Source organism: Anabrus simplex, chromosome 8 (assembly GCF_040414725.1).
Source record: "Anabrus simplex isolate iqAnaSimp1 chromosome 8, ASM4041472v1, whole genome shotgun sequence".
Classification (NCBI taxonomy): domain Eukaryota; kingdom Metazoa; phylum Arthropoda; class Insecta; order Orthoptera; family Tettigoniidae; genus Anabrus; species Anabrus simplex.
This window is the reverse complement of record NC_090272.1, coordinates 19,446,800-19,470,880: the sequence shown is the minus strand read 5'-3', so window position 1 is coordinate 19,470,880 and position 24,081 is coordinate 19,446,800. Positions and strand designations below refer to the sequence as shown.

The 24,081-nt window shown below is 39.8% G+C and overlaps 1 protein-coding gene across 2 annotated transcripts in view; it reads left to right on the top strand.

The window, feature by feature from the left end:
• LOC136879062 (uncharacterized) overlaps nt 1–24,081 on the top strand; it is a 535,518-nt gene that overhangs the window by 402,173 nt on the left and 109,264 nt on the right. Inside the window, exon 7 of one of the 2 annotated variants that reach the window (XR_010860888.2) lies at nt 15,120–15,168. Coding sequence is in view for 1 of the 2 variants with exons in the window: in XM_067152804.2 (XP_067008905.2) it covers nt 15,120–15,219 (100 nt within the window). In the remaining variant the exon portion in view is untranslated. Of the gene's footprint in view, nt 1–15,119; nt 15,220–24,081 lie in introns of those variants that run through there. The other variant, XM_067152804.2, reaches the window with a different exon arrangement.

Below are 24,081 nucleotides of genomic sequence, written 5' to 3'. Positions count from 1 at the left end.
TACACATTTATTTTTAACTACGACAAAAACAACTTCATGATCACTAATACCATCTATTACTTCAGTTTCTCTATAGAGCTCATCTGGTTTTATCAGCACCACATCCAGGAGATTTTTCCCTCTGGTTGGTTCCATCCCTTTCTGAATCAGCTGTCCTTCCCGTATTAACTTATTTGCCATTTGTTGGTCATGCTTCCTGTCGTTCGCATTTCCTTCCCAATTGACATCTTTCGCTACAATCACATTTCTTCCCTTGTCGTTTCCTACATACCTGATTATCGTATCAAATAATTCTGAATCCGTGTCGCTGCTACCCTTTCCCGGTCTGTACACTCCAAATATATCAAGTTACCTATTATCTTTAGAAATGAGCCTTACACCTAGAATTTCATATGTCTCGTCTTTAACTTTTTCGTAGCTTACAAATTCTTCTTTCACCAGAATGAATACTCCCCCTCCCACCATTCCTATCTTATCTCTATGATACACACTCCAGTTCCGTGAGAAAATATCTGCATCCATTATATCATTTCTCAGCCATGATTCAACTCCTATTACAATATCTGGTAAATATATATCTATTAAATTACTTAATTCTATTCCTTTCTTTACAATACTTCTACAGTTCAACACTAACAATTTTATGTCATCCCTACTTGATTTTCAGTTCCCTTATCACCACTCCCTAGGCCACCCTGTTTCCCTAAATGTACCTCCCTATTACCCTTCCAAACTAATTTCCTAACTTATACGTACCACTGCGGTTTAAGTGAAGGCCATCTGAGCGCAGATCCCTATCTCCTACCCACCCATTAGGATCTAGAAATTTCACTCCCAGTTTCCCACATACCCACTCCATAGTCTCATTTAAATCCCCAATCACCCTTCAGTCGGTATCCCTCCTACACAGTATTCCACTAATAACAATCTCCGCTTTCTTAAACTTCACCGGTGCTGCATTTACCAGATCCCGCACATCCCCAACTATCTTGGTACTTATATCAGCTTGCCTTACGTTGTTGGTACCAGTGTGAAACACTACCACCTTCTCCTTCACCTCCTCCCTCTCTTCTACTTTCCTCAACATCTGCCTCAACCTAATTCCTGGATAGCATTCTACCCTGGTTCCCTTTCCTCCACACACTTTCTCCACGTGTCTATCGATGGAATCCTCCATGACGAGAGCCTCAACCCTACCCACCTCATTTGATCCCCTCCCCTCCTGGTCACCCCTATCTTTCCTGATAGCTGCAGAAGCTACTTCCTCCTCCCTTTTCTCCTTTCCATGACCCTGTTCCACCTGTCTTTTCCTATCGTCTACTCTACATTTCCCTTTCCTACCTTTTCCCTTCTTCCTACTTCCACACATCTCGGCAACAGTTCCCTGTCCCTCATCTTCCCTCTGTTGTTCTACCTGGAGTGACTCGTACCGATTTTGAACAGACACCTGTTTTGAATTCTGATCCTGAACAGACCCCTTAGCCTGCAATCTCCTTCCTGTAGAACATTTGACCACCTGTCTTCTACAACTCCCCCCTTTCCTTCCCCTCCCTCTTGTACACCTACTGTAACCTGTACATCTTCCTTCATGTCTTCTGTGAGAATCCTAATTATCTCCCTCAAACTCTCCAACTCCTCCCTCATACCCCTCAATGCCTCGCCACACCCACAGTTCGTACACTCGCGCTCCTTAGCCATTCTTTACGGAAAAAATGAAAATAAAATAACTTATTTGCAAAAAATAAATGAACGGAGGGATATATTGTCTGGGATAGTACTCAAAGATCACACAACAATAAGGTAATCAATATAAGACTACACTACAATACTACTTTATTTTTTTATCCTACAATCCCTAACGGCTATATTGGACAAACTGGAAGGAGTTTTCTTGATCATTATAAAGAACGTAAGAAAGAAGAGACTATCATTCTTTGGTCATCTGTTGAGAACACCTCACGACAGGTTAATATGCAGAATTTTGGTAAAGCTTTGGAAACAAAAACAACAACCTCTCTGGATAAAAGAAGACATGAAAGAATTAGACATAACACTGGAGGATTTAAAGAAATTAAACACAGTAAAGAAATTGAAGAATAGTAAAATTAGATTCCTACCAAAATGTGATGATAAACAACTAATAGGGTATTTTCAGTAGAAGAAGGATGATAATCAGATGGAAAGAAGAAATATTGGAAGAACAGAAAAGAAAGAAACCATAAAATATCATAGAAGACCGGACAGAAATCGACTACAGTGGTCCAATGTGGCCGTAAAACACATTAATAATAAATAAAAAAAAGAACATACAAATGCAAATAAACACCAATAAATTTTTGCGCCAGGTGAACATATTGAACCAGGAATGCATGTCAGCATTCGCTGTTCATGTATTTCTTGGGGAGAACGTGCTAACACCCGACTGTGTGGATTTAAAACAAGCGCCAAGCGCGCAGGCATCATGGATGACATCATGCAAGTGATCACTCGCTGCAGAGTATCAGCCAAGGCCAAGAAGTGACGTCACGATCGAATGTTCCATTCGCTTCGATGTCATATCATGAACGGGATGTCAAATTTTGATTTGAAGAACGTCCCTCGTAGGCCTGGATAACAAATACTACTGCCGAAAATTTCATGAAAATCGGCAGAAGGATGGCTGCGTTATAAAATTTTAAAGAGGCTCATATTTTCAATCTGGCCGTCCAACCTATGGCAATATACGGAGCTCGCCAGCCCCATAGTGGTCAGTGTGATTTCGTTGTGTACCAGCTGCCTTGCTGTGCGGGCCAGCTGTGGCAGTACAGTCTGTTTCTCTGTCCGGCTAAGGACCGGTGACAGAAAATACGCGATACAAGTGCCGAACATATTCTCATCGGACTCTAAATTCGCGTGCAAACAGGAATCTTGTTCATTTGTAATGTCGAGCTGAGTAACATTATTTTCATCATTTTCATATTGCAGAGACTATACAGTAATCGCTAGATATTTTTGAAACTGTGCTGTTATACGAGTGTGAAGGATTTGATGCGAAAAGACTTAGCCTTAGCGAGCCATTGTTTCCTTTTCGAGAGACTGTGTTAAGATTTCGTGAAAACTGTGCCCTAGTGAAAGCATTTCTTGTCAAAGGACTGTGTTAATTCGCATCGTAAAGGACAGTGTCAATGTTTCTTTCCAAAAGACTGTTAATTCACTTCGTGAAAAACTGTGCTAACATTTCTTTCCATAAGACTGTGCCAACCTTTCTTTTCAAAGACTGTGTTAATTCACTTCGTGAAAACTGTGCTAACATTCCTTTTCGTAAGACTGTGCTGACATTTCTTTTCAAAGACTGTGTTAATTCGCTTTGTGAAATACTGTTCCTTCATTTCTTTTCGAAGGACTATGTCAACTCGCTTCGTGAAAGACTGTGTCTACATTTATTGTCGAGAGATTGTGTTAAGCTATTTGTAAAACTGAGCCTCAGTGGAGAATTTATTTCTGAGAGACTGTGTGATTCTTTTGATTAAGCCTGTGTCTTAATGAAACTTGGTTCTTTTTCGCGAGACTGCACGTTAAGTCATAAACTGTTCCTTTACTGTCTTCATAGAAACTTTAATATGTGTGTGTGTTTTTTTTAGATCATTGCATTTGCTTCTCCGTACTCATTCCAAACAGTACGAAAGACTGTATCCATAGGACTGAATTTATTTCTCTTCTGAGTGAAGTTGTATACAGTTGAATCTCGGAAAGTTCCAGATTTTCTTTTCATTGCCTATCACTTCGAGTTCGCCAGTGACTATTTCATGAACAGTGGTAATTTCTATTATTTTCACAGAACTGTGATTTTGAATCCATTTTTTTCAAAGTAATGTGCATCCAACACCATTTACAGTGGAACTTGTTCAGTTAATAAACAGTGTCACGCCACAACTTGCAGTGCAGTGTGGTAGACATTCTGTGCAAACCTCTTACATTTCTGTACTCCCTTCATGGGACTTTGGTGGAATACAAAGCTAATCAACTATTACACGCTGCACTATCACCAGACGACCAACTCCAGGTTCGAGTCTCCTTTAACATCGAGGGTTGACAACCGCCATGGGATGACGTGGTACCTTGGTGGGAAGTGAGGAGTTCAGAGACGTGTAACGACGCCAACGCCGAGGGACGACGCCTGCTCCACATCTTTCGGGACACTCAAACCATTGATCTGTAAAGGTGATATAATTTCTATGTTTTCTTGAATAAACTGCAAGTTCCACTTCAAAATGACCTTCTCTCTTCTACTCTCTGAGCGTGGATTGACGCCAGGGCGTCGGTCCATGCTCTCCACTAAGCTAAAGTACGGGCATTCCTGTTTCAATATTAACTTATTTTCTTCTCTAAATCAGGATTGACATTCATGTAGCTAATAAAGGAGTTCCCGTAAACGTACATATACGCCTTGATTAAAAAATGAACCTTAATGAAATCCAGTTAAAAACAAGCATTCTTTTCAACGAAATAATAAAAATAAATATAAACAAAGTAACAAGTCTTCAACAACACGTAATAAACAGGCAGCCAGCACCAAACTTGACAAACTTAGGGAGGACCAATGGCTAAGGGCAGAGGAGTTCTCTCTTAGGAGGCTTACTAGGAAATGAGACACAAATTCACCAAAACACTGCTGCCTTGCAGGTGTGGCAGGGGATTGGGTCCGCAACCTCGCTATGTGCACTTATTGTTCGTTTCCATCTGTATCATTTGTTTTCATTTCTTTTCTTCTTAGGTTAACACAGTTTTTAAATTAAATTATGTTTTGTACTAACCCCTGTTTTCACTGAATTTTATCGCAGCAAGTTGTTTATTGCTCCATATGATGAAGTAAATATTGTATATTATGCTGTTTTTATTTCCGTCTTGTCTCCCTTTTGTTTTTTCATTTGTTCCTTCGTTATGTTTTTTGGCACATTTTTAGCTTGTCTTATGTAAATTACTTCAACCCCCCCCCCCCCCCTCCTCGCTTTTCACTGAAGATGGCTCAAATGAATCGAAACGTGTTTGAATTTGATTACTCCATCAAATGATGGAATTATATGGAATATTGAATTAGGAGGATACACTTAATTTTACCTTTGTAATGTGAAAACCGTCAATGCAGAATGATTCTAATATCTTGTAACACATCAGTCTGGTCGATTCTAGAGATAGACTATTCGCTTGTTTTGGAGTCTGTCTTAGTAATTTAGTGACAGAATTTCAAAGATCGCTACGAGTGACTTTTCTAGAGATTTTAGGAGCCATTTGGAGACAATTCTGGCGAATTTACATTTATACTTGAAAAAATAGTATTGTGCTTCGCATAATCGCACTTGCACATGATACTGTATATTAATCTATGCATTTGCTAAGTAATGGCATTTAATTGCATGACTGATTCACACGTGTGGAACATTAGTTCAAACTATTTTCAGAAAGCTTATCAGAGACCGATCATCTCACATACTCCCTGTGAGGGAATAGAGATGTGTAATTTTCAGCCTTGTAGCCTCGTATAGCAAAGAAAGTGGAACCTGGTTAAAGGCGCCCCATAATGGTTCCATTTAACGCACCAAAAAAGTGTTCATATAGAGCTTGTAACATGCAACTTGATATCACAGTTTTAGCCATGGACATTCTTAAAAGTTTTAAATAAGGACTGATTGTAAGGTTTAAAAAAGATTTTATTGTAAGAGTGTTGTAACAACAGTCATCCTACTCTTTCATCTTTTAGACGTATTTTAGTATGTAAATGTTAAACAAGTACCAACAACAAGAATCCTCAACTTTATGATATGTACTTTTCTCTTCAAAACTTCGATTAAGAACAATCAGGATCCTGATTTTTATCTTCAAGGCTGATGATGCCCATATAACAGGCGAAACATGTCCCTGTATTTAATGTGACAAAAGTGACAAAATATAATTCTAATCACAAGAACTCATTTTATATTCAATAGGTGGAAATTAATAAACATTTGTCACATTCTTTCTTAACGTACATTTCAATACGGACCAAAATGAGAATTGTAACGTGTGATGGAAAGATGCCATAAACATCCCAATCTGGCAGGAGCTGGATGATATGGGTATATTTTCGCTTTAAGGAACTTTGCAAAATACCGAGCTCGATAGCTGCAGTTGCTTAAGTGCGGCCAGTGTCCAGTAATCGGGAGATATTGGGTTCGAGCCCCACTGTCGGCAGCCCTGAAGATGGTTTTCCGTGGTTTCCCATTTTCACAACCAGGCAAATACCGGGGCTGTACCTTAATTAAGGCCACGGCTGCTTCCTTCCAATTCCTAGGCCTGTCCTATCCCATCGTCGCCCTAAGACATATCTGTGTCGGTGCGAAATAAAGCATAATAGCAAAAAAAAAAACTTTGCAAAATTCAAACTATTATAAAAATATGAACAACTCTCCAAGAGAGCTAATAAGCTGGAACCGACTAAGAACACACAAAAATCAATGCCAGTCAAGAAATCTGAAGCTGAAACACTACGCAGCAGTCAATCTGCCTGGAAGCCCTGCAGGCCATGGAGTGTCTCACTAAACTGCAAAGGCGATTGAGAAAATGTAAGTTAACAATTCTTAGAAAGATCCTAGGCACAGTACTCGAAGATGGTTCTCCCGAATAAAGAGGGAAGGTGGCAAGATAGTCTCGGAACTTTCTGGCCAAACAAGGCTGAGGGAGACTGAGAAGGACATAAAAGAACTATGGCTGAAAGACTGTGGGGTAGATCCTGAAGAAATTCTGTGGTTGTCAGGAAAAATCTTTGAAAAAATGTGGGTACACGCTGGTAGAAGGTACAACGATATTGGCCATAGATCATAGCGAAAAGTTGATAGATAATTTATTTATCCTGGCAAGGGACAGCTGTCCCTGTCTTGCACTTAACCAGTATCAAAATTAGGTTGACAACTAATTACTATGTAGAACTACCGAACTACCTGTACATTAAAATTACAAAAAGGAAAGGGAAAAAGCACAATAATATAGAAAAAGAATACAGTTTTTAAGATACACATACACAATAAAGTTGTAAAAACAAAAGAGAATTACGAATCAAAAATAGAATTATCTGTGCAATATAACTCTTGTCCTGTGAGTTTCTACCCAAGCTAAGGGGAAGGATAAAGTAAACAGGAGGGAGAGGATTTAAACGAAAAGAGGACAAGGAAGTAGGAAAGTATGTCTAGCTGCCTTGCTATTTGCGTCTTTAGGGGCCGATGACCTCGATGTTAGGCCCCTTTAAACAAGCATCATCATCATCATTTGTGTCTTTCCATAAGATAATTTGCGCATGCACTTTCAAATTTTTTGGACGCTCATATCCCTCTGACGTCTTGAGGCAGGTTGTTCCATTCACGAATTGCAGTAACTGTGAGGGAATTGCCATATGCTGAGGATTAGGTATGTTCTGTGCTCTTGTGTTTTTTTTTTTTTTTTTTTTTTTTTTTTCTTTTTTTTTTTTTCTTTTTTTTTTTTTTTTTCATGCTGTAATGAGAGATTACAGAAACATTCTTTAAGATAAGGAGGAGAAATGGCATTTAAAGTTCATTGCAGGAAGGTTAGACAGTGAAATTATGTCTGTCTTGTAGTTGGAGCCAGTCATGTTTGGTGTAGGACGGTGTCACATGATCTGTGTATTTAAGGTTGCAGATGAACCTCCCACATGCATTTTGCGTGCTCTGTAACTTCTGTAGTGATCCATCAGTGCAGTCGATGTAAACTATATCACAGTTATAAAAATTGGCATAACTAATGTTTCAGTTAAAATCTTTTTTAGTTTAAAGGATGAGATCTGTGTAGAGTCTCTTAAGGAATGTTCACTGTATGATTTGGAATGTTGTTGTAGAATATTTTATTTGTATTCCCTTTACCTACTTGAGTAACTACTAGATTGTAAATAATTTTTGTTCTGTGATATCCGTAACATTCCGGGAAGGTTGTGACGCGGACTTTTGGAACAGGGCGTGTTGGCCCCTGTTGATTCTAAAAGCATGTCCTTACTAATTCTGGAAGATGGATTGTTCGCGATTAGTATCTTCCTATGTTCAGGAATATTGTGAAAACGTTGCTACTTGTTAATAATAATAATAATAATAATAATAATAATAATAACAATAATAATAATAATAATAATAATCTTATCACCAAATCTAATAAAGGCAACACTACTGTCATAATGGAAAAAACTGACTACTTAGATAAAACCAAATTTTTTTTTCAGTGACTCTTCCTTTTCTATAATAAAAAAAGACCCAACCACAAAAAACCAACGCCTACTCAAACAAACTTTAAAGAACACTTCCTTTCTCCTCACAGATCAAGAAAAAACTAAATTAATAAACATGAACCCAGGCCTACCCACTGCCAAAGCCCTCCCAAAAATTCACAAAACTAACATTCCCATCCGTCCAATAATCAATTACAGACCCAGTCCCCTATACAATACTTCTAAATTCATCCAAACATTTTTACTAAAAAACTATCATTTTTTATCTAACAAATCTATCAAAAACACTTCGGGTCTAATCAACAAATTAAAGAACTTTAATATCCAACCAAATTTTTCTCTCCATTCTTTTGACGTTGTAAACATGTACCCTAGTATTCCAATTTCAAAATTATTCCCCATAATTAACAACAACCTAAACAAATTCAGTAACCTAAGTAAACTTGAAATTCAAGTATTCATGTCTATTTTAAAATTGGTTCTTAATTATTTTACCTTTGATAACACCATTTATCAACAAGATGGCTTGGCTATGGGCTCACCAGCTTCAGGCATTCTTGCTGAAATTTACCTTGACTTCTTAGAAAACACAAAAATCAATAATAATAATAATAATTTCTCCAACATCCTCTTTTGGGGCAGATATGTCGACGACACTTTAGTAATTTTAAATGAAGAATCAATCAACGCAGCCTCTACACCTATTCATCTCAACAACTTAGACCCTAAAATTAAATTCACCCTTGAATCAGAACACAACCAAACTCTTAACTTTCTAGACTTAACTATCACTAGACATCCTTCTTCTTTATCTTACAAAATATTCAGAAAACCGACCCAAACAGCAACCACAATACGACAAGATTCTTTGCACCCTCAAGCACATAAACGTGCTACCTATAACAGCTTAATTTCTCGCGCCTTCAATACCCCTATGTCTAAAAAAGATTTAAATATTGAATTGAACACCATCCGTAACATCACTAAACTCAATGGCTTTAATAACTCCTTCATAAACCGCATCATCAACAAATTCAAACACCATCCTAAAACCACTTTACCTAAAGACACAGCAAAACCAACTGCATTTTCCACTTTCACTTTCACTCAAGATGCTTATAAAATAATTAATATTTTTAAATAACACAATATGAAAATTTCTTTTAGAACTAACAATAGAAATTTGGATATTTTACACAACTCTAAATCACTAAATAAATCTAATGCTTTTTCTAAATCCGGAGTGTACAGATTCAAATGCAACAACTGCAATTTCTTCTACATTGGACAAACCGGACGCAACTTCAATATCACATACTCCGAACATATCAACGCCATTAAATACAATAGATTCTCCGCCATAGGACAACACTTACAAGACTCCAAGCATAGTTTCACCAATATTGAAAAAGACATGAAAATACTTAAAATCATAAACAAAGGTCCCCTCTTACACACTACTGAAAATTGCTTTATCCACCTTGATCAGTACTTCAACCCAAATTTCAACTTAAATGACATTTCTGAAAAACCAAATATCTTTTTCGACTTCCTAATTCTTCTCAAAAATTCTAAATTTCAAAACCCCAATTCTATTTTCCATGCCTTACAAAGTTTCTACCCACATTTTCTACCTCCAATAACCCACCCTCCTAACCCACCCTAAACTACCCCTCCATCTCCCTACCTTATCCTTCCTCAACACCATTTAATCTTCAATTTCTTTCACTCTTCTCATTTTTACGCTATTCCTCTTCCTCTATTAATTTATTCTATCTTTTCTTTTAAAAAAAAAAATTCATTTCCACCTTCATTTCGATTTTTCTCATCCATACTCAACTCCTGCCTTACGCCGATTTCAACTACTTCAATCTAGACCTGAATTTTTTACGTTTTATAAATTGCACACTGTGCATATACGTTTTCATTTGTTTCCGGCATTGCGCTTTTTACTACATTTTTTCTCTTCACAGTTGTTTTTTCATGTCAACTGGTCAAAGAATACTATAGGAGCACAATTACTCAATTATATTGAATTGTATTATATTTATCTATATACTTACTTTCCCGCAACCAAGGAAAATAACTGGATCATCAAGCTATTCTCCATTTTACTTTGGCGTTTGAAACCACAGTGCCTGATATTGAATGTGTCACGCTGATCACCGGGAGCGAGCAAGTTGCTTCAATGAATCTGCTCGTCTTCAACTCCTACACGAATATGGACCTTCATATGTGTTCGACTGTGATGTGACTTTATGCCTGACAGTGTTTAAATAACTGGCTTTGAACAGTTCTCCGCTATTCGTAATCATTGTGGGACTTTGCCTAGCGCTGCGTGTGCCTTGCTGCCGCTAAGAGAATTGCGCACTGTTTTTCTTTTGAATGACTTGTATTTTACTTCTAAGTTTTACAGTGTCTACCCCCGTTCATTTCCTTTTCATATTGCCTCTTCTACTGATCCTATGCATTGTTTTCCATTTCTTAATCGGCTGATGATGACCTGGACTAGGGTCGAAACCGGTACCATTTCTAATTAAATGAGAATGTAATTCACTACATTTCTTATTCTTTGGTATTGAATAGATGGAATCTCCTTATCAATTATTTCAATTTTAATTGTGATATTCTTCAGTACGGAACAATGAAATTTTTAACTTTAAATGTATCTTGGTGGCGATACGGAAGCTGCTGTGCTCCAATTGGTCACTCGGTAATCACACTGGGGCCAGACTTGCCTTTTTAATCGAGCGAGGCAAGATTTCATGGTCTTTTCGTTCTCTTGTCAGTCCAGCGATCAGACGCACGTCAGTGAGTCTTCGCTCCCGGGAAGGGCTAACTTGGGATAAGCACTGTTGGCTTCAGTTCCACTTTAATTTACATTTAATATTCGCTTGTATTTTCACATAGGAGTTTACTCTACTCGCCCAGACTCGCCACCCAATTACTTCAGATACCTTAGCTTTTCAGCTGGGCCTGCCTGTTTGCTTTTGAGGCATTCCCCTTTCCTTTGTTTTGCTAAACATGTAATTTGTAGATTAATTTTCTCGGGGTTTGCCTCTAGTAACCCCGTGTCACTTGATGCACGCTAGTTATTCCGCTGCCCCGCATCAGAAGCGTTTTGGTGTGGAAGCAAGTTGAACTGGCCGCTGTGCCAAGTTTAAATATTTATGATTTCCCCCTATTTCCATTATGTGGCTTAGGTGTCTTAGAAAGCGCGTTAACTTTCTTTTAATATTGTACGTGTATCGTGTGTTCCGTCTTACCCTCAAAACTGTATTGTAATAGTTGCATTATATTAAGATATCTCTAGTTTACCTCTTGACCTAACAGCAAAGCTCTTGGCAAGGTACATCTAATTTGTATTTTGGAAATGGTGAAACTGGATTGTCTGGATAGATGAATTTTGTTCGGGATTTACCTTGTAATGTTTATTTTGGAAAATAATATCTTAAATCAAGGGATCACCATTAATTTTTCTGGAAACCCGCAACTTTCGTAGATCTATGGCCCAGGTAGGTTTCCCAGACCCGCTCGATGTTTCCTTTATTATAGTCGTCACGTTGCCCAACCTGATATTTATTTGTGTATTGGCGCAGTTCATCTGATGTTTATTGTGTGTTAAGGTTTTAAAATGCTGTATAATTTATTTTCCTCTTTTCTTAACTGTGTATCATGTAACTACTGGAAACCGGTTACAAAGGGAAATATAAATTAGAACTTACTGAGGGTATGCAGTGACGCAAATACTAATCTGCACATCAATGCCATATGTGCATACCATAATAGGTGTTCATCTAGAGTTATTCCAAGGCTTTTTACGGTTTTACTGTAAGGTATGACTTTGTTCTGTATCCATATCGCTGGAAGAGTTGCATGCTCAGCTTCGGATAATAGTCTTGGATTGGCTATAAGGATTGTTTGGGATTTGTCAGGGTTGAGAGACAGACCATGCTTTACTGCACATTTGTTTACAGATTCAAGATTTAAATTTAATTTCTCCGTTGCTTCTAAAATATCAACCGTTCTACAATGTATGTATACAGTTGCCCGTTGCCAGCGTATATGTGATGCCTGCTGTACTTAAGAGATTTAGATAGATCGATATACAGTGTAAAAAGAGGAGACGCTTATGTAGAACTTTGCGGAACTCCCGTTTTCACGGTCCACCACGAAGAAGATTGGCCACCTTTGTTGGTAACACATTGCTGCTGACCGTGTAAAAAGGAGTCCATCCAGTTCAAGGTGCTATTTTGGAAAGCTAATAGGTAAAGTTTTGACAGTAACAGATTGTGGTCTATAGAATCAAACCCCTTGCTGAAGTCAAGGAGGACCGTTAGTGTTGTCAGTTTTTCATCCACCGCTTGTCTTATGTCATCAGTCACTTTAAGTGAGGCAGTGCATCTGCTAGGATTGCTGCGAAAACCTGATTGAAACGTGTCTACAGTATTGTTTTCATCCACATAAGTTTTTATTTGATTATAAACAATGTACTCCAGTCCTTTAGCTACTGTTGAAATTGTTAATGGATCCGTAGTCACCGGCATGTATAGGGGTCTGAGTCTTTGCCGATGGACATACCAGGGCCATTTCCCACATCGTGGGGTACATGCCATATTGTAGCGAATAATTGTAGATGTAGGTTAGTGGGGGGGTTGATAGCCTCTAATAATTTTCCTCAGCATTACTCGGCCAATAGTATTAATTCCATTTACATTTGATTTGATTTTCCAGAGGGCCTCTCTAACTTGGCCATGGTGAGATGTCGCTGAAATAAAACTTATCTTCGTTTAATACCTGATTATTATAGTTCTCAACAATAAAGTTTTGTTTTGAACTTTGATCCAGTGTGGTCTGTAGTTATACGAAATAATCATTCAGTTCTTCTAGTGATATATCTGTATCTTCACTATTTTCCTTAGTAGTTACACCAAAGTTTTTGACTGCCTTCCATAAAAAGTCTGGTCGTGCACATTGTCCAATCAAACTGAGTGCATATCGTAGTTGAGCATTTCTTATTTCCTGTTTTGTCCTGTTACAAACTTTACGGTAGTCATTAAATTTGTCCTCTGGGTTCGTGTTTGTATTTTCTGTGAACTGCATCTCGTTTTGTCATTAAACGTAAGGGACAATGTGGATCCTATGTAACACCTCTGCGCATCATTGTGCGACATTTTCATTCCATGCTCTGGTAGAATCTTCCTGTGACATTGCACATCCCAATTAACTAGTATTAAAGACTCTGTCATACTTCACTGTATGTTCACTGTCACTAGGCTCTAGTATTCTCTGACTTGCACAATGACAAATAAGAGAGACTGCTCTCTCCATCTGTCATACTTCACTGTATGTTCACTGTCACTAGGCTCTAGTATTCTCTGACTTGCACAATGACAAATAAGAGACTCTGCTCTCTCCATATTCTTTCTCTGCCTTGTAGATGTCTACATCAGGAAAGAAATGGTAGGAAGACCGAAGCAATGTTGGGTTGACATCCTTGATCAGGCAAACGATCGTGTAAAGCGGCCTCCACCAGCATGTGTGTCAAACTCCAAGGAAAACAAGTACATCCTTACCCTATTATCAACTTTTTTCTGCCAATTATCTTGTCTCAAATGCCAAATCTACTGTTGATGTGCCCCTTCACAAACGATGCTGCTCTTCTCAGTCGATCTTCCAAACCCTGCTACAAGTATATAATTAAGTTATACTTTACTCACCTTAGTTTAGTTAGTGATACTTTAGTTGCTTTAGTTATACTTTAGGTTGTAAAGATTTCATATGTTTAAATTTTATGTAAAATATACATTGTATATACATGAAGTGGTCAAGTGTAAGAAAGGGCCAGGAGCCCTAACTTCGCCACAGTAAAGACGCTTTAATAATAATAATAATAATATCAGGAATTAAGGTTTAGTGGTCACTTTTCGTACATACTGATACTGTTTCTCTCTTGGCCGTTCCTCAGGTACAATTTTATTTTTCCAGGCTTCTCCAAATACCTTTTCTGTCCAATCAAGTCCAAGACTGCCAGCATCTTTGATCATGCAGTGTATAAAAAATTTCAGTGCTCTATTAATGCAAGTTGTAAAATAACAAAATTCACACACAATGTTTAAACAAAAACAAAATATTAAATATTACACTCAGACGGCATATTTCTTAAATTTGAATAATTTTAATAAACATAGAAATATTTTCATGTTATCGAGTTGCTAGAAGCTGTTTTCAAAAATGTATCAAACCTGTAAACATATTTAATAATTATAGCAAAAGAAATTGTTACCTCAATTTTAAAAAAATGACAAATCTTTGTCTTGCACTGCACACATGTGGTGTTAAAGTGTGTGCTGCACACTAGACCTCTATGAATTTGCTTTTGCACTTATCCTGTTGAGTTGTAATGTTCCCCAATTTTTTAAAATCCTGTAAAATATATTTGAAAATAAAATCCTGGGTATAGCCTTGTGATACACTCTAAGTTTCTGGAAACTGACCTCAATGTGTTCTATCATACAGTAACGTAGACCAGGAGAGTGAAAAACTTTGGGATGGCATTATTGCTCATCAAGTTTGCCATTGTCTTTTGCTCAACTGCCTCAGTCAAAATCTACTTAATCTAATAAATGCATGGAATTTCATTTTCATCAACGTAGTTTCTCTCTTTCAACAAAACAGCGAGCACAAATTGCTAAAACAGCAGCAACCCACCTAAAGTCTCTTTCACTCTACTGACAGTTTAACTGCAAATATACCAGTCAAACTTCACTGAAAGAATGTCAACGAGAAAGCAATTTCTATTAGGAGCCTTTGTAAACCTAGTAATTATGCAATATTAAGTAGCTCTTGATGGTGGCTGCTATGTGCAATGTTTCAGTGTTCCAGACAGCCCAGGCTACAAATATCGGGGCAAAGCTGTGCGGAAGAAGGCAGAGCGCAGGCAGTTACCAGGCTGGGACTGTGATCAGTGTAAGAAGGTAAGGATTCCAGATCACACAATGTTCTGTCACCCTTCATGTGGGTGGACCTTGTACAGCTACAGTTGATGGCACAATCAACCAACAAGTGTAGGAAGAGCATCACAACACTCAGAGGAAGGGTTCATGAATACAGGTGCTAAAAGATTAATAATACAGAAATAAGCTAACAATCTGCAGCTCGGTATACTTCAAATATTGTTGTCCTCTCCTGTGATTTTACTTCCAATGGGATCAGTTAACAAACAGTTCACGTAAAGTTGTTTTTGGATTTGTTGAAATGTAACACTAAATTGGGACAGATGGTCAGGGATAGAAGAACACCACCTAATATTTAAGAGACTGGCTAAACTGGTAGAACCTGGTAGATTCTTTTAAATACAACACCAAATAGGGACAGATGAGCAGGAATAGAACATATTATTTATAGTACGGTATTTGAAATACACTGAGTGGCCAAAAGTCATGGGAAGACACTGAATGTGATTTTAATAACGAGTTGTTCCTCCGTGAGCCCTCAGTACGGCCAGGCATTGACTCTACAAGGTGTTGAAATTATTCTGGAGGTTTTCTGGACCCACACATTTTGCATTGCCCTGCACAATTGGTCTTGTGTAGTTGGTGTGGGGTTCATGGAGCGTATGCCACCATCTACAGCATCCCATAAATACTCAATTGGTTTAAGATCGGGGGATCTGGAGGGCCAATCCATGGTCGTATCTTTACTGGAGTGCTCGTCCAACTACCTGTGTGCCACCACGGAGCGGTGATGTGACGCATTGTCATGTTGAAACATAGCATCTCTATCAGGGTACTCTAGGGCCAGAAACGGATGCAGATGGTCTGAAAGAATGTCCACATAATGTGCACCTGTGAGTGCTCCCGGTAGCCGGACATCATCATCTTAATTTCCTGTTTCCAGCTTCCCGGGTCGGGTTGTGAATCAAAGACCTCCGTTGCTGCCTGTCTCTCCACCACTCTTCTCATTATTGAAGTACATCTTCCGGTTTTCCACTCCTCTTCTCTTTGCACTACCACACTGAATCTGTCACGTCTTTTGGGGTCTTCCTCATGGTCCCTTTCCTGTTAACTTCTCTGAGAAAGCTTTTTTTTTTTTTTTTTTGGCACTCTCTCTTCTCTCATTCTCATCATATGCCCATACCACTTTAGCTTCGTTGTTTCTATCCTGTCTGGAAGTTTCAAGATTCCTGTCCTTTTCCTTATCTCTTTATTTCTAATTCTATCCTTTCTGGTCTTGCCCTCCTTACCTCTTAGGAATTTCATCTCCGCTGCCTGTATTCTACTCTACTCTTGTTTTGTTGTAGTCCATGATCCAGCTGCATAGGTTAGGATGGGTTCATAATAGGTTGAGTATAATACTTTCTTACATTTCTTTGGGACATCTTGGTTCCACAAAATACCTCTTACACTCTGGTAGAAGCTGTTTGTTTGTTGTATTCTTTTCCTAATTTTCTCGGTAATCTTTCCATCTTCTGTGATCACTCTTCCCAAGTACTTGAAACTTTTACCCACTTCCAGAATTTTACCATTCAGTTTTATCTTTTCCTTCCTCCCTTCCTTCCTTCCTTCCCCTTGTCATCACTATTGCTTTACTTTTCTCTGTGCTTATTTTCATCTCAAATTTTTCTATTCCTTGATTCTGTACATCTACTTGTTTTTGCACTTCTGTTTCATCTTCACCCCATATCACTATATCATCTGCAAACAACATGGCTTTTGTTGGGGATAGTACACTTCCCTGTCGGACACCAGTTTCTACTTTAAACCATTTTGTTTTTCCTGTACTAGTCTTCACACTACTAACACAATTTTTGTACATAGCTTTTATCATTTGCACTTCCACTCTGTTAACTTGGTTTTTCCTTAAGGTATCCCATACCAACTGTCTGGGCACTCTGTCATAAGCTTTCTCAATGTCAGTAAATGTCATCACTATGTCTTTTCCAAACTCTCATATTTTCTCCATCATGTCTTAATGTAAAGATCAGGTCAAACATTGACCTGTCTTTCCTAAAACCATACTCTTGTTCTTCCATTTCTCCTTCTAGCTTTCTCCTCAGTCTTCATTCCAATACTCTCTCAAATATCTTAGCTACATGGGCAATAAGGGTGATCCCTCTGTAGTTATTACTAGAGACGGGAATTTGCCTATTTTATTCCTGTGTTCAGAAACATAGGCTTTTGTGAAATAAATCTGTTTTAGGGTCTTTAGCTATATTTCGTTGGTTTTATTATGCCTATAAATGCCTTTATCAGGGGTTTGTGCCTATTTGGAGTATAATTGCCTATTTGATGCCTTTTGACTGTATTTAAAAACAAAGCCGATTTTCTTCTAGTGCATTATATTGTGGCTAGTGTGCTCGACAGAATCCTCTTTTCTCAATGTCTGTTTACCCCACGAATAAAAATGGGAATTCTCAGAAGTCACCAGAAATAGTTCTAGGGAAATTTCCATCAGGAGAAGCAAGGAACAATTTGACCTAGAAGCCTTCAACCCCTCCAACCTCCTAAGACATCTGCGAAAACCAGTCAGCGTCGAACAATGTTGCACAACCCATATGCCCTGAACCTCCCTTTTGATGCAAACTATTGTACGCGTATGCTTTATGTTAAGAACGTGTTGTGATTTGTTGTGAAGTGGAAGAATAAGAAGTAGTGTGTTTGTGGCAATGTCCAATGAAAAATCGTCAAAGTTTTACTGGCTGAAGCAGTGGATCACAGGGGATCCCAATTTCACTACGAATGGAAGGGTAACCTGTCAAGCTTTGCTGTAAGGAGGTAAGTTCGTTTGTTCCTTTTATCTTTTCTTTTTGTGATTGAGAACTATGATCGCATTTCATTGTAGGATATATAGGCCTATTAATTTATGTATTGTGGCAAGTTGTTTTGTTTCAATGCTGTATTATTTCAATGCTGTATGCTTTCAATAATTAGTATTCCTAAAATGTAAATAATCATTAAATTACTGAACGAGGAGTTAGAACTCCGGTGGTCTCTTGTCATTGAAAATTAAGTAGGTATTTTGAACTGTGATTCATTTCCTGTGAAAATAGAGATTTACAACTGTAATGCAATTTTTAAAACTCCCTTTAAAAAATCGTGGTTAGTAACCGTTAAGCTTTAGGGGAGGGGGAAGCAAAGAGTCTGAGGGGCGAAAGCTACCAGGTTAACAAGCCTCTAGCATCCCCTCTAGAGTCTTGCTAAATTGTGACAAATATAGGGTTATGGGCGCATGTCATGACAATTTCAAATTACGAGGTTTTTCATTTTCAACGAGGGTGGTGGCCTTGTGGGCACACATGATGCAGGATATATTGCAGGCAACAGAAAATAGTCCTCATGACAGCTGACCCGGCTGACCAAAGCCGGCAAATAGAAACAAATAAAATGTTCACAAATCTGAGATTTATAGTGTCTCAGTTTTCATTTTATACAAGTAAGAATACTGCTAGGTGCAGCTTGGTGGGTCCTTGGCAAGCATAAAGGATGGATCTCTCCTCTACACTACTCTGGTATCATTTCACGTCTCTTTTATTATATTTTTCACCCCGTGAACTCAACACGATACTGCCAAATTATAACTGAAAATCCTTGTGGACATATTTCCATGAAAATTACTAATTCCCTTGTTCCTACTTTAAAGTATTTTACTTCTAGAAGCACCACCTCTAATAGTCTCTTTTTATGAAACAAATGCATGATATATACTAAGTATTATTGCCAATTAGCCAAACTGTAGAAATGTAACATATAGGGACAATGTAATTTAAGGCAATTTCATTCTTTTGCAGGTCAAATGTGTGAAAAATACCTCATAGATCAACTTAGAAATACTTCGATGCCTCTGATACAAGTACAGAAATCTGCGAAAATGTGTGTACGTATATATACTGTATATATGCACACATTTTCGCAACCGAAGCAATTACAGACTGGTTCGTCAAGCTATTCAGAGTTCAGTCTGCATTTGAAAGCACAGTGCCAGACATTGAGTGTGTTGCGCTGATCTTCAAGCTTCAATCAAGCGACTCGTCTTCGACTCCTAAACAATTTTGGGACTTCATTAATTATATTGTGACACCGTGCCTCATTCGCTGGCTCATTTAACTTTTCACCTCTTCTTGTAAACATTATGAGACAGTGCTAAAATTATTTGCATGTGTTGTGCTACTATTCAGAAGATCGCGCCTTACTTCTTATAAGTGACTGACTTTCTACTTCTTCTAGATTTTACGATTTAAAATTGCACAGTGCCAATCCCAATTAACATATTTTGCCTCTTCAACTGTTTTTGTGGAAAGACTCGCTCTTTAATTACTTATTTACCTATGCATTGTTTTTTGCATTTTATTCGGCTGATGATATCCCAGATTAGGGTCGAAACCGGTACCGCTTCCACTTTTAATTAAATGGGAATGTAATACTACATTTCATATTTATTTGTATTGAATAGGTTGAACTACCTTATTTATTATTTCAATTTCATTGTGATACATTTAAATATGGAACATTATGAAATTTTTATCTTTAAATATGCAACATTGAACAGTAAACTATATATGACTAGAAGAGCACATGGCGACCATGTTTGTTTACTATCGCTCGACCTTTCGTATGTGTGAGTGGACAGCTGACGGCTACACTGCCCTCTAAATAATAGATTATTGACTGACTGTCAAATAATATCTGGGTTCTACAAAGTTCCACGCTGAACCAAAAGATGGCAGTACAGTATAGCATCGTTTATTTTGTCGACTAAGAAACGCAGACGAGCGGTGGGCGATACAATGTCATGTAGGGTCTCGCCTGACATGCGACCGGAACGGGAATATCGTAATGTCGGGCCTCACCCGACAGACAAGTGGTAAGGGTTAATCCAGTCCTTCCACAAAAATCTATTACAAAATCTCCATCTTCTTTTCCATAACTGTAGGGGCCAATTATCCTTTTTTTCCCTGTCTGTCTGTTCCAACATGTGCATTCATGTCTCCCATTATTATAACCTCTTTATCTTCAATACAATTTTCCAGTTCTTCTAGAAACTTTTCTAAACATTCATCTGCATTCCCCGATTGGGGTGAATAAACCTGTATAAAATCCTTGATTCCACTCTCAAGTCCAAGTCTAACTTTAATTATCCTGTCACTGTTGTGGTCAATTTTGTCCACAAACTGCACTAGGTCTTCTCTCAATATAACACCAACACCATTTGTTGCCATCTTTCATCTAAACCAATATAATCTATACCCTTTCTTCAATTCTTTTTGACATTCCCCCTTCCATTTTGCCTCACTCATTCCCATCATTGCTATGTGTTTCTTCTCCATATACTCTTATCAGTTCTTCTACCTTGCTGTTCAAAGTCATGACACTGATGATACCGATTCTTGTGATGTCTGGTAGTCCACTTCTCACAGTTCCCCCAGAACACCGGGAACTGCTCATCACTTCAGGGCTGGTCCATTCTTGGACAACTATATTGGTATTTAATCAATCGGAACAAATATTTCAGGTTCCCTATGGGAATCAACATCTTTACCATCACTTCATCACGCCCTACCATTTTCCGAGGCCTCGATTCACTCGCCCTCATTTTCTAGGCTGTTTGTATGATGGGTTCACCACTCCCAAAGGCATTTTATTACCTTCTGCCAGGTTCAAATTAGGCCGCTCCTAACATGGAGTCAAATGCCTTTTGTAGCCGCTCCTCTAGAGTACTGAAGCTACGGGTTTGCCCCTTCCGCCATCTCCACCGTACCAAAGTCCATCTTCTCCACCGTAGATGCCGTTGAGGTCTTTACCCATAACCCAGGGCAAGAACCCTCCATATTTATGACCCCTGGAGAGAGGGTTCCAGTATTTAAAAACCCCCAGGAATTGGGCTACCTGTTGGTCCATGGGTTATATTGGGTATTTCAACCAGCACTATGTACTGTACGGACCCCCTATCCATCACCTGGGGATGTGCTATTTAGGGGTCAGGTTCCCCTTGTTACTTATTGGAAGTTAACCCCACCCACAGAGGCTGAGGTTATTTGCAAAATGCAGCCGGACAGTGGGGCCTAATTGCGACCATGAGAATGCCGTCCAGACCAGACCTGAGCCACCTCTTGCCTGGACACAACAATGTTGACACGCAGGATCCATAGCTTAATGGGGCATACGCCTGTTCCATGATCCATTCCCGATGTTCGCGGGCCCATGCACCTCGTTGAGCTCTGTGTTGAGGTGTCTGCAAAGGGACACGAGTTGATCGTCATCTGGTGAAGCCTATGCGGTGCAGTTGCCTCGTTACAGTCCTGGTAGAAATGGGTTCCTGACTCCCAACATTCAACCAGGTGGTGATCTGACTCGCAGTAGCCTGTCGAGTGCCCAGTATGGTTTTGCGGAAGTGACGTGATGTCCGTTCGTTAAACATCTGTGGTCTTCCCATGTGGCGGTTTATGCAGGTGGTAACATTCTCTCCGCAATGTTGAAGATGCACCCTCAACACTGTTGACGTCGGAAGCCTGAATTCACATGTGATCTCGGCAATGCTATGACTCGTGCGTCGTGCGTGATGATCATCCCACGTTCAAAGTTGGTTAACTCGTGGCGTGTTGCCATCTTCACGACACTGGTGTCTGTGACAGATTGCTCAGCTAGCTTCAATGCTCAGGGGTGATGCACAGCACATTTTCTAATGGGACACCCCTTCCCGTTACATTTGACCACTCAGTGTATATCACCAAATAGGGACAGATGGGCAGCAATAGAACATAATCATTATAGTATGGTATTTAAAATACACTGACTGACAGAGCAAATGCAACACCAAGAAGGAGTGGTTCGAAAGGGATGAAAGTTGGGGAAAAAACAGAGACGGCACGGACGAATAATTGATGTTTATTTCAAACCGATATGCAGGTTACACAATGCGCACGGCATCGACTCAGTAGGATGTAGGACCACCGCGAGCGGCGATGCACGCAGAAACACGTCGAGGTACAGAGTCAATAAGAGTGCGGATGGTGTCCTGAGGGATGGTTCTCCATTCTCTGTCAACCATTTGCCACAGTTGGTCGTCCGTACGAGGCTGGGGCAGAGTTTGCAAATGGCGTCCAATGAGATCCCACACGTGTTCGATTGGTGAGAGATCCGGAGAGTACGCTGGCCACGGACGCATCTGTACACCTCGTAGAGCCTGTTGGGAGATGCGAGCAGTGTGTGGGCGGGCATTATTCTGCTGAAACAGAGCATTGGGCAGCCCCTGAAGGTACGGGAGTGCCACCGGCCGCAGCACATGCTGCACGTAGCGGTGGGCATTTAACGTGCCTTGAATACGCACTAGAGGTGACGTGGAATCATACGCAATAGCGCCCCAAACCATGATGTCGCGTTGTCTAGCGGTAGGGCGCTCCACAGTTACTGCCGGATTTGACCTTTCTCCACGCCGACGCCACACTCGTCTGCGGTGACTATCACTGACAGAACAGAAAGAACAGAAGCGTGACTCATCGGAGAACACGACGTTCCGCCATTCCCTCATCGAAGTCGCTCTAGCCCGGTACCATGCCAGGCGTGCACGTCTATGCTATGGAGTCAATGGTAGTCTTCTGAGCGGACGCCGGGAGTGCAGGCCTCCTTCAACCAATCGACGGGAAATTGTTCTGGTCGATATTGGAACAGCCAGGGTGTCTTGCACATGCTGAAGAATGGCGGTTGACGTGGCGTGCGGGGCTGCCACCGCTTGGCGGCGGATGCGCCGATCCTCGCGTGCTGACGTCACTCGGGCTGCGCCTGGACCCCTCGCATGTGCCACATGTCCCTGCGCCAACCATCTTCGCCACAGGCGCTGCACCGTGGACACATCCCTATGGGTATCGGCTGCGATTTGACGAAGCGACCAACCTGCCCTTCTCAGCCCGATCACCATACCCCTCGTAAAGTCGTCTGTCTGCTGGAAATGCCTCCGTTGACGGCGGCCTGGCATTCGTAGCTATACACGTGTCCTGTGGCACACGACAACACGTTCTACAATGACTGTCGGCTGAGAAATCACGGTACGAAGTGGGCCATTCGCCAACGCCGTGTCCCATTTATCGTTCGCTACGTGCGCAGCACAGCGGCGCATTTCACATCATGAGCATACCTCAGTGACGTCAGTCTACCCTGCAATTGGCATAAAGTTCTGACCACTCCTTCTTGGTGTTGCATTTGCTCTGTCAGTCAGTGTATGTCACCAAACTGGGACAGTATTTAAAATACATTGGTTCAGATGGTAGAACCTTGTAAGGGCCCTTACCAGGGTTACTGTCATGTCCTCAGTCATCATCATTAGTGTTCTGCGCTAGGGCAGTTCTCCATGCAATCCTGTCACCTGTTGCCCCGTCCGGCTCCATGGCTAAATGGTAAGCATGCTGGCCTTTGGTCACAGGGGTCCCAGGTGTGATTCCCGGCGGGGTCAGGAATTTTAACCTTTATTGGTTAATTTCGCTGGCACGGGGGCTGGGTGTGAGTGTTGTCTTCATCATAATTTTATCCTCGTCACGACTCACAGGTCGCCTACGAGCGTCAAATTGTAATACCTGCACCTATTAAAAGTTGTCCATTTCATGACCGTATCGATGTTTAATCAAAAAGTAAGTATAAATAACCACCTAATCGATACTTTATTAATGCCTCAGGCAAAATTGAATAAAATTAAAACTTACAGGACATGTTTCGACCACTTAGTGGTCCTATTCAGCTGTATAAATAAAGAACTGAAAAGAAAAACATTGACAATAAGCACAAATAAAAGTTCTTTGGAGACTCCTTTCATAAAAATGGAGGTCATCAGAATAGGTCATCTTGCCTCTC